At 39.9% G+C, this 12,026-nt stretch overlaps 1 protein-coding gene across 8 annotated transcripts in view; it reads left to right on the forward strand.

Annotated features, from left to right (window-relative positions):
* Positions 1 to 12,026, forward strand: part of RUNX1T1 (RUNX1 partner transcriptional co-repressor 1) — a 116,237-nt gene that overhangs the window by 31,793 nt on the left and 72,418 nt on the right. Inside the window, exon 1 of one of the 8 annotated variants that reach the window (XM_027777749.2) lies at positions 3,390 to 3,688. The exons of the other annotated variants lie outside the window; for them this stretch is intronic. Within the exon in view, the coding sequence (XP_027633550.1) occupies positions 3,682 to 3,688 (7 nt within the window). The 5' untranslated portion in view covers positions 3,390 to 3,681. Of the gene's footprint in view, positions 1 to 3,389; positions 3,689 to 12,026 lie in introns of those variants that run through there. 8 annotated transcript variants of the gene reach the window in all.

Consider the following 12,026-nt stretch of genomic DNA (forward strand, 5'->3'; position numbering starts at 1 on the left):
CCTAATGACCATTCATCAATGCTCGTTGACTGATCATTGAGTGCCTTCTCATTCAGTTTATCAAGTCTTGCACATAAAAAGTCAGAATAAGCATTATTCAGCTTTGTTAAAGCCAACTAGGAGTAAAATGCTCCATTTGAACCCATTTTGCCCTTGGTTTTTCACTTTGTTAATGCAGTCCTGCTTAAATGAGTGCTTTTATTGGGTCTGTTAGAATATCTGAAACTATTAATTCTCTTGTATTGAATAGCTGGTGGCAGGCCAGAGCAGATGGGGTAGAAAACTATTTGGTTGGGTGTATTGCTTTCAATTAGGATCAATGAGGTTTCAGCTCCTTTGAATTAACTCACTTAATACCCACTGTGTGAAGTCACAATGTATCACAACAGTCTGCTATAAGTAGAGCGGGAAGTTGAGAAGTCCTACAGAAAAGCTTTGAGTTAAATTCTTCCTTCACTGTTAATAGAGAGCTTTCATTAACTACAGATGCATTTCAGTGGAGTTCCAGTCCCTGTTATTAAGCTAGATTTGCGCAAAAGGCGATCTCTGTATCTTTAAATGGTGATCATCTGGAATTTCTTTTTTTCCATCAGATCCATGTCTTACAGACCTTATATCATCCACTGCATAAAAATCTTCTTTCCCCCCCTTCCAACTATATGATTATGGGGATTGTTTTGCCTTCTTTACCCATTTTCAAATTCAAGAGTTGTAGGGGATTATTTAAAATTATTTTGTTAAGTGTTTTGAATGATTGTCAAAGAAGGAGCTGATTCCCATCCAGGAAGGTGTAGCATAATGTGCACCATAAAGAAACTGGCTGAAGATTATCTTCTGGATTTTTTACTCTCTTTGTATCCCTTTGGTTTTGTGGATTGCACATAATACCAACTCTTGTGATAGAGCAGAATTGTTCCTATGTTAAAACCACTTTCTTCACCAAGAAGAGAACCGTTTTACAGAATGGGCTGTCCACCTTTGCTTGGCCTGCTAAAATTTCAGACCTGGTGCTAAAACTGTTAGGACAAGCATTAAGTGACTGAATTAAAAATGGGGTAGGGTGGGGAAAGAGAATAAATATCCACAGATATTTATTCAGGGAGGACTGCCAAATGGGTTGCAGCCTGCCTCAGTGTATTAAATAATGAGAGGGGAAAACTATTCATGCAGCTGGCTGCTTGAGAAAATGCTGAAGTAGTCTCAGATGCACAGGCATTCTGTTAGCCCCTTCCATGAGCAGACTTCTAGGTGAGAATCTCCAGGGATCCAGGTTTTGTTGACGTGGATCAATTTAAGTGGCAATTACTGTAGTCAGATAACAGCTTAAAAAGGCTTTTTACACACAGAAAAAAGATGCATAATCACACAGCATATGGAAGTTCAATTTCGTGAACCGTGGTCTCTGGATTTACAATGTACTGATATTAAGACCTTCTTTTAGGAGTGAATATTGTTAGGTTTTATTAAAATGCGTCATACCTTTGACACGCTACTTTCTACTCTGAAGCTGATTCAGGCTGCATCTATGTTGATGAAAGGTTGCATTTCCAACTGTGAAAATGTTTTTCCTTTCATATAGACTACAGCATTAAAAAAGAAAAAACAACACAGCAAATACAATACTAACTGACTGGTTTTAATAGTGCATCAAATAATAAAACAAAAAGAATGGTAAATTCTTTCAGGGCCTCAGTGGTGCAGACTTTGTCTCCCTTTCCCTTGCTTCTCTCCCTTTCCCCCCTCTACTTTTCCCCCCTTCATGAAAGCAGTCTGTCATGAAAATGTTTTCGTGTTTCGGTGTTTCTCTTGGGCACTCTGGCAGTCAAAAATCCATTATAGAGAACTTCATTACGGTAGGTATTTGATGTAGGTGCGCCTCAGGTAGCAGCAGTGTTAGATTGTTAGTGCCAGGGTGCTTTACTGGGGCTCCTTTGCTTCTTTGACTGTCTTGAATTTGGCACTCCGGTGTTTGGAGTCTCTCCTTTTTAAATGAAGCTTAAGGGTGGCACTTAGCATTAAAAAGTTATTGTGGAAATATCAGTAAATGAAGTGATTGATTTGCTTTAAATGAGAAATATTCATGAGTTCAGTCTGGATATTGGAAGGGTTGTTATTTTTTGCTTAATTTCACATGTGTGTCCTTTTCCTAAATAGATCTTTATCAGGCTCTGTGGCAGCTAGAGGAAGGAAGAGGAAGACCTGAAAGCAGAGTTGTTGCTGTGTAGTAGAGGCAGAAGATGGCATAACACAAAATCAGGGAGATGCATAAATAAGTACAAAATGATTAGTCGTGCACTGACAAGAATGCAGCTCCTGAAGATCTGACTTGAGAATCGCTGCCTTTCTGTATGAGTTTAAACCTATACTACAAAGGCAAAGTCAGAACCAGGATCTGCGAACTAATTGCTGGAGAAATAACTCGTTACTAAAGGGAGAAGCTTTTGCAAGTGCTAAATGGGAGGAGAATTTTAAAAAAAGATTTTTTTCCCCTTGTGCCTGGAATTTTGTGCAAGGCTATGTGTACTACAGAAGGCATGCAAGTCAGGCGTATGTTTCTCCTAAGAGGCAAAGATGTTTTACAAAGGACTAAAGAGGGACTGCTGAGAAGAAAATAGCCAGCTTTAGATAAAGCACTATAACAAAGACTTGTAGTTTTATGTATCATGGTGTCCATTAAAGCTTAATAGGGAAGAGTGCATTGAACCTAGCCAGGCATACGTTATTCATGTGAAGGATAAACATTTAAGGGGTGTGCAAAATCAGAAATTGGGAGGACATGATTGTTCAGCTCTTGAAAAAGCTTTACAGGGAAGATTTTGTTTTCATCCCCCATGGATCACCAAGCAAGGTAAAGGAGAGTAAGCTGCGAATGTTTGGAACATATCAATGCAGGAATCCCAGGGGGTTAAAAGCACTATAGTAAAATAAAAGTGGTCTGCTTTCTAAGTGTGTTCTATTTTACACATACTACTGGGAATCTGAGAAAGGGAATGATTTTGATACTTTGTTCGCTATAGTAAAACGGCATAATAATGACAAAAGTGTGGGGAGGGGAGGAAGAGGAGGGGGGACTCTCATATATCCTTGTGCACGTTTTGAATTTCCAGCTAAATAAACAAACGTGGTCCTATGGAGTGCAAAATTATGGCTGTTAAAATAAAGAATGAATTTGTTTCCACTTTTGGAGGAGAGCTGATTCAAAGCGATGCGTTTCTCTTTAATTGTTGTCAGCAGAAGAAAGGGTTAACTTTTAAAGAAAAAATGAATAATTCAGTGTTTGGCTTATCACTCTGCATTTTAGTTTCTATTCTTTGGTCATCTGGAACTTGGTGTGAAAGGTAGAGTAAAAGGAGTCAGCTGAGGGGAGCCGGGGTTGTGATAATTTGCACACACATCCCTGTCATTGTTCTGCCTGAAGAGACAGGGCTGGGTTCAAGGCCACATGTGCTCCTGTCATCATTCACATTTCTGCTCCAAGTGCAATACAGAGTGTCAGCTCTCCATCTGTCTTTGCCTGGCAAACGCACGCGCCCAGCATCCTGCCTCCAGCTACGCTGCCACAGCCAGTTCTGATGGCCCTCCTCGCTTCTCTCTGTTCATTCCAGAACAGGAGGCACTGAGCCCTAAATAAGCTTGCTTTTAGGAGAGAGCCATTTACAGTGTGGTATATTTTATCCAAGGATGCCTGGTGAGTTGAAATTATTGCAGCTCTTTTGGTTTTAAATGAGGAAACGCTAATTGTTTTTTTTGATGGTATTTTTTCCCTTCTTGTTCTTGGTTTTTTTTCTGTCTTTTAATATAGAGGGTGATTTGCAAGCTGATACGGGTACAGAGCGATCGTGGATGCTAATTCTGTTGTGTATATGTTTGGGGGAGGGGAATTTGTGCAAGGGAACTGCCAGAGATGATACTTACAGCAGGACTGGATGTTTCAGTGAAAAGGAATAGAAATAGCAGAAAGTCACCCGCTTTGTGGGTGCAGGTCTCTGCACGGGGGATCATTTTTTTGAAGAGAAATACAGCTTCGGGCTGGCTTTCATGACTGCCAGCTGTACCTTGAATCTGCAAACATTTGATCGGTTCACCCATCAGCTGAAATTATCTCTCTGAAAAGCTGTTTATGTTAAAGAAGTGAGGGAGATTTATAAAACAAATTATTGCAGCATTGTCCTAAACCGTAGTCCTTAACTGTCACCAGGCAGATCACTGAAATATGTTGATTCAAAATAAAACAATAAAAAAATCTGCTGCATTACAGGGACTGCTATGGAGCTGGAAATTTTTATAGGTTGGTTTCCTCAAGAAAATATTATCCTTGGATCTTACGATCACTTGTCTAATTGATAAGTGTTATTGCCAATGAAAATGGTGCTTCTATGCAGGGTGATTTGTCTGAGGGGTTTTGTGAGATGCTTGACCACGACCAGGTGGATTGAATTTGGTGTGTTTGTTTTTTTCCCCTTTGGGAAGGACTGAAGAAAGCCATGTGCCTGATTATAGCAGCCTGTGTGTCTGGATAAAAAAAGACAGGGCTAGAGATCCTACAGCTGGCTGGTTCTTGTGGATTATTTGGGTAGGACAGGCAGAAGAGGCTACGCTTGATCACAGAGAGTCTGTACACCTCGCAGATGGTGTTTTGAAACAGTATCTGCCAGTTTGCTGCAACCACAGTTGCATGTAGGTATTGCCAGTTGTTGGAAGAATGTTTTCCTTTTAGGTTTTTTATACACGGTCATACCCCACTGCTGGTATGTTTGCTGATCCTCTGGTTGTAACAAGAAAGTGGGCTCTGTTTGCTCAAAGCACAAGCTAAGAGGATTTATATGGTTGAAATATGGGCAAATTAATTTGCATAGATAACAACTGAGGACTATGAAAGGTCAATTTAACCCTTTAGACGCCAAATTTGATTTGTATGCATTACATTCCTGGGAACGTGGTCTTCATTAGAAATACCACGGTAATTCATTAATTTGGAGAACTGTGCATTCTGCATAATTTGAAGCCACTGACATTTCCCTTATGTTTGTATGAAACTCATCTTCTCATGCACTTTACTATTGGTGTATTTTATTAAGATATTTAAATGTACTAAAACGACACAATCTTACTAGCTTTGATCCCTCTGTGCATTATTTGGGGCTATTGGCAAACTGTTGGAATGCCTAGAGTGGAGGTTTTTGAAAACCTATTAAGCCTTTGGCATTTAAATTACTTAATCTACCTGCTGGTTAAAATTTCATGCATCTTTAATCAAAATGGCATGCACTGCACTCGAGTATGTATATCCTTATCAATACTCGTTAAGCTTTACCATTAAATAAATCTTTAATTTCCAGCATTCTCTTAAAGCAGTAGCAAGCAAGAAGTGTGTTTTAATGTCAGCTCGGAGTGTTAGAAAACCTTGCACTTGGATACAGAGAATACACTAACAGCTGTGACTGGGAGCATGTGCCAGAATGGAGATACTTGAACAGATCTGACACTTGGCTATTTTTGACACCCATCTGCACTTTTTTACTCTCCTCTAGGATGAACTGCCTCTCAATCTGTTCACAGCATATTTTAGCCCTTTAATATTGTGGTGTTTGGTTTTTTCAAATGGGCATTATTAGCCATCTGGGGCAGATTTTGTATTTTAAAAGTAAGCACATTATGTACAGGAGATTAAAAGGACGTGTATTTTTATGTAATCTGATATTATGTCAGTGCCTTTTGTATATGTGTGAAGTCTTGATTTCAGAAGCATCCCTTCAGTGATTCTGACATCTGAAGTCCTTCTTTTGGGGAAAGAACAGGAAGTAATAAGAATGGATTCTGCTTTATGTGTAATGATAACATTTACACAAACTAAATTTGCCCTTTAAAGATGAACTGCTCCTACTGTTACAATTGCGACTGGCCACTCACCTCCTCACTATCCTGTCAGGGCAAAGTGACAGCAGCAAGGCTTGCTAATGAAAGGCTGTAAAAGCAATTCAGACCTCTGTTAAGGCACTACTGCAACTCTAAGCAAAGTCTCTAGGAAGATAATCCTGTTAACATGCAGCTTGCAGTAACAAAGTTAACAGTTTTGTCATTCTGTGTAGTGAACTCTAAGAAGTGTTTATCTCTAAATAATTGATACCGAGTGTTCAGGTCTAATAACATACACAGGTTTGTCTGATTACCGTGAATGTGGTGTGGCTTTTTTTTTTTTTTTTTTTTTTTTTTTTTTTTTTGAGCTGTTTATTCCGGACTTTATTTATGAAACATTACAAATCTATCAGTCATTTTATAGTACTTTCAAAGAACAGATGTTGGCCTACAAAATGCTTTATTATTGCCCATGGCAGTATTCAGCATGGTTTCCTTAAAAGGACAATCAGTGATCACAGTCATTGTAGCTCAGAAATAATGCTGCTCTTTCAGAAGATGGCCTGGTATTAGGTCAGACCACCCTTTCTTTACTTCTGCTCTCCAGATGTGGCTGCAACTTTTTTTTTTTTTAAGTTCATGTTTCAAAAAAAATGGGTTTGTTTTCAAAATCTGGTTTTACTTAAGATATCTCCATCCTGGAGTGCATTTCATAAATTGCCCACATATTTTTCTTAGCAGAGAACTTAACTGGCTGTAATTTTTAACACATGGCCACATCATGTGATATTTTCAAAACATTTGCACATAGCTTTAAGAAGGTCCCAGCAGAAATGATCCATCATCTCACAGCCAGCCCGTTTCTTAACAGCATATCTGCATTTTCCATTTAGCAGAGCTATATATTATTAGCTTACATTTTGGGTAGTAAAACAGTGCATTGCTGATTGTAAAACATGGACTTTATTATCTGCTGAAAATTGATTTGGCATTTATAGCCACTGTGTACTAGAGTGGCTTTCTGGTTTTAACATTAGTGCTTGCAAGTGATGATTTGTTTAAAGAACAGAAACAAAATTGCCATGGACATAACTGTTAGTGTCCTAGTAACTGAACATTTGGATTATCCACCTGTTTTTTAAATACATGCGTCTAAATGCTGTTGTACAGCAAAAGTCTCCTAAGAGTCCATTAACCGACTTGTTCTAAGTTGCAGTTGCTATGCTGTTATATTAGGACAATTCTGTGTCTTACAAAACAAGTTTCCTGCCAAACAGGGAAAATGTGTCTGGAAATACTTAAGTCTGAGTGTTATCCTTGCATCATTATTCCAATCATCCTACATAATGACTTTATCTTCTTCGGGATTCAGATAGGAGAAAAAAGCTGTCTCCCTAATAGGACCATGGGTCACTGGGTTCTTCAGATACATGTTATAGGGTTTGAAAATCAACGTGTAATGGCTTGGTTTTCAAAGTATTGTAGTCTCTTCTTCTTTTATGGTAGTAATACACTTCAAAATCTGCATGACATTATTGCCCTTACTTTTAACACATGGGGCTGTGAACTGCATCTTGCTATGAATGTATGGAAGGTAACTAACACATCAGGGAATGCAGGTCGTGCTGCAGAAATAGCTGTTAATATATGTATTTTTAAATAGGGTCCCAAACACTCTTCCCATCTGAAGATGTAGTGCTTTCCAACTCAGACCTTTAGCTGGAGAGGAACAAACAAATCAGTTTCTCAGGACTGATACTTCCTTGGTGTGCATAGGGTGTTTAGCACCGATCACATCTTGATTTGAAGATTTTAGACTCCACACATATTTACTGCACAATCATCGTACCTTCCAAATCAATGTGATCTGTGTACATGCAATTAAAAAAAAAGGCTTGAATACCAATTTTGGCTGAATTCTAAAATGATGTGGCATACCAATTTGAAAAGTCTGAACAGAGAAGTTAATACATCTAAGAGTAGAAGGAAGACATGATATCTGGTCCTTTTCAGGACCTGTACCAGTTTTCTGGTTTGTTTGCTGCATCCTTTTCTCTTCCAAGTATGTACATCAAGAATAACTCTACAAAACATCATCTGAAGCCTGATCTCTCGCTACCAGGCCACAGACTAAAGCTAAGTGTACAAGACAACTTCTGCATGTCAAGCAGTATCTGACTTCCAAATCCAAAATTGCGTGCCTCAACTCTCTCCTCATTACAGATGCATCACGGTTACAGCTTTAAAGTTTCCTGAGCATGTTGAGCTGTATCTGCGCATGCTAAGATCTGTCTCAGTATCAATAGGGTTAAGCAGGCCAGTGCTGAGTTCACACCTATATATTTTCAGAATCGAAGCATTCCTGTGCCTGAGGTCGGTTGCACAGTTGGAACTGGTAGGTACTCGGAGGAAGCCCAACACATATTCAGAAACACTGGTCTCTTCACAAGTGCAGGCTTACTTTTTGTTCCCAGAAATGTGTGCGATATGAAACGGAGCGGAGCCAGCGATGCTGAGGCGAGTAGAGATTAAATCAGGAAATCCATAGGGCACAGCAGCGCATGGATTTTTACTTGTACGGAGACATAGTCTAGCCATATTGGCCCGCTTGGCAGAGCTGATTTCATTCAGTATCCTGCTATGCTAACTCCACATTCACACAGTTCCTCTGCGAAGCTGGTGAGGCCCTTGCTGAGCTGTACCATGCTATCTATATTCACTGGCTCAGCTCTCCACAAGCTCAGTCGTCTCTGCACCTCATTGCATTTTGCGATGTACATTTGTTCTTTCTGCCTTGAAGAGCGGGACCAGTGCAGGAGCAGCTTCCTCCTTGCTGCTGCTAACCCCAGGCCTTGGTCCCTCCTGAAATGTACCCTGCCAAGTTCCTGGGCAGGGCAAGAGTGATGGAGATTACTCGTGTCTGGAATAAGCTTCTGCTGGGCAGTAGCTCCCCCCGCCAAGGGAATACACTACAGACCTGAGTTTGAGCAAGCAGAAGGAGGATTTGGATTCATGTCTTTCATTCCCAGTGTAAGGCTTCCACTCAAAAGACTTGAATAAAATCAAAGCTCACCCCTTCTTTCTCACCTAGCTGCGTCTTACGCAAACCAGTTCTACTTGCCAATCTTCTAAAGGTGGGGATATGGACATCTTTTCTGGAGGAGGGAGCAGTACTGTGGATCCCATGTCTCCAAGTTACTGAAGCTCTTGAAAGTCAGGGGTAAAGTGTCCTGTCTCCAGTATTTCCCTGTGGGTGAATTGTAGGCAGTTCCTAGTTAAATATAACTAACTTGATACCATCTTTTCTGTCGTGAGATGTCTGCTACCTAATGGGAGGGTGTAGAGAAGATGGATGGGGCCAAACTCTTCTCAGAGGTGCATAGTGGTAGGGTGAGAGGCAGCAGGCTCAAGTAACGGACCATGATAAACCCCAAGCAGACACCAGGAAATTCTTCATCATAAGGGTGATCAGACACTGAAACATGATGTCCAGAGAGATAGTGGTATTTCCATTATTGGACACCATATTGGACAAACCCCTGGCAACCTGATGTAACTGCACATGCTTTGAGGCTGAAGGACATGGACTATCTGATCTCCTGAGGTCACTTCAGTTTTCATGATGATTCTTTGTTCTGTTGGATCAGATAGCTGTTTTGGATACCCAGTCTGAGGTTCTTCAGCCCTGTACACTGTAGGGGAGAGCAGAGGAGTCCATGGCATTGTGTTTGGTGTTGTGTTTCAGAGGAAAATTTCAGCAGTGTTGGATTCTGGGCACCTGAATTTGCTTATTAATTGCATCTGATCTGAAACGATTACTTGGTCTGTAACTTGCAGAATGAACTTTGTCAGTAGAGGAGAATTGTCAGGCTCAGTGCTGGCTGAAAGGGCTGCAACTCCTTCCCATGGTAGCTAGTGGAACTGTGCTTCCACATACCAAAGCTGAATTTATTTCTCTGTGCTGTTGGGTGTTTTTTTTTATTTTTTTATTTTATTTTTTCCCTACTAGTAAACTTGTCTTTACTGCCAGTTATAGGCAGAGTGTGGAAGCCTCGTGAACATTAATTGCAGAAAAAACTTGAGAGAATTTGCTGGAGACCCTGGGATTTGAGAGGAGCTGCTTCGACTGGAGGCTCACAGACTTCTTGGTTTTCTCCCTGTGCTACAGCACACCACCTGGTAGTAATGTTCTTGCATCTGGTTTAAGGCTGTAGTGTCAAAAGAGACACTGAATTGATCCAGCTTCTAAAAATCTCCTGCCCAAATTCCTATGGCATGAAGCTACAGCCCTACTTGAGCTTTTCCATGATGTTACATAATGAGTTGTGCATTTATTTCTGCTGCTTCTCACTCTTGGGATCTGGCAGTCTTGTGAAATTTTCATGAGGAGTAACTACCTGGTAGGACCCACACATCTGAATTAATTTAAATTATCCAGTCAGCTATTTCAGTATTAATGTAGATATATGTTCTGGAACAGTGCCTGCAACGTAACTGTGCTTTTAAATGGGCACAAAATGTAAATCAGAGGTGGCAGGAAATCTTTCTGAAGTTTGAAAGGAAATACCGTCAGCAGTGGACACAGTTATTAAGAGTACTGCTTGTATGGTTCTCATTCATTACAGACAACCCTTTGGAAGCAGACTGTAACAAGCTGTGCTGTATTTTTGCATATTGACAATACTGAGCTGACAAAGACTAAAAGAAGTGTGGAAATAGAAGAGCAAAAGGAATTAGTATTGATCACCTCTTGGAGGAGAGGCTGAGGAATAAGGAAGAAAAATGCATTTTGGTAACCCTTCAAGCATACTGCCAGTTCATGCAGATCTGGTGTAGGGTCAGGCGTGTATCATTCTTGGTTAAAAAAGGGGGTTTGCTGTAATGAATTGGGATTTGAGGAAGTGGGATTTGCATATGCCTAACTATAAGAGGTTTGAAATGATGATGCAGGAATATATTTTGAAGTCCATTGCCCCTTCCAGCTTATTGATACATCTTTTCTCTTCTGCAGGTTAATGCACTATTCTGTCTTTATAAGTAATTCAGAAAGCATCTCTCAAATTTGACTTGGCACCCTTTCAGTTCTGATGCTTTATTGAAATTTTTCTTTATGTGTTTATAATCCACTTCTCCAAGCTCTGGGAGCCCTCCTGTGCATCTCTGGTGCAGGTTCTTGTAGTCCCCTCTTTCTCTCTGATTCTTCTAGCAGTGCTGGGTTCACTGTCATGCTCCTGTTTTGAAACCACATCCTGCTAAAGGAGTAACCTCCCACTTTAGTGATACAGGGCCTTTCCCCTTCCTTCTTTCAGATCTCTCCTTAATATGTATTTTGTGAGTTGTGCAAACACACATGACTCAAATAGTCTTCCTGCCGCAAGATTGCAGTTTGGAAAATGTGTGCACTCGTATCATATGAAAATACAGCCATAATTTGATTTTTGCTTCTAAACTGTGCATTCCAAAGATATTCTGGTGGCCCTTTTAAGCCAGGGCAGTGAGCATGTGTACAGAGCTTTGAATTTTCATTGTAGCTGTTTCATGATCCAAATTAATGCCATTTCCATAGACTTTCTTATATTTCACTTCCCCATATCAGTCCTGAATTTTTCAGAGAACTTTTTTTTCTTTTTTAAGGATTTTGTGACTTGCAGAGCAGCAGCCATATCATTCATGGTTAGCAAATACAAATTAACATTTATTGTTTTAATTTTATTTTTCCAGTCCATTTCACCACATAATTGTTGATTGTGTAATTATATCTGCTAGCTTTGCACACACTTAATTGTATTCTACTTAGGAAAAAGTTTGCTAACTGAAGTTAGAAGAGGTCATTTTCTGTGGATAGTGTTACTAGGTTTTTTTAGCTACTTTGCCTGGAATTGTACAAGGTACACTATTTTTGACTTTGTAAACTGTAAACACTACAGTGTACAAAAATGATCTTTAAAAAACGTGGATGCGATAACCTTGTTCTTTTTGAGAAGGAATCAGGATTTGTATCATATTGAAAGTATACCCCGGGAAACACTGAGTGAACCATAGGAACTTTGAGAGTTACTAACACGGTAAAGAAAGCTGAAAGATTCAAGCAACTTCGGTTATATCTGTAAAAGAAAGGGTATATTGAGCTATCCAGTGAGGTCAGATGGCACTGTCATTGAATGGCTTTG

This window comes from Falco peregrinus, chromosome 3 (assembly GCF_023634155.1).
Source record: "Falco peregrinus isolate bFalPer1 chromosome 3, bFalPer1.pri, whole genome shotgun sequence".
NCBI lineage: Eukaryota > Metazoa > Chordata > Aves > Falconiformes > Falconidae > Falco > Falco peregrinus.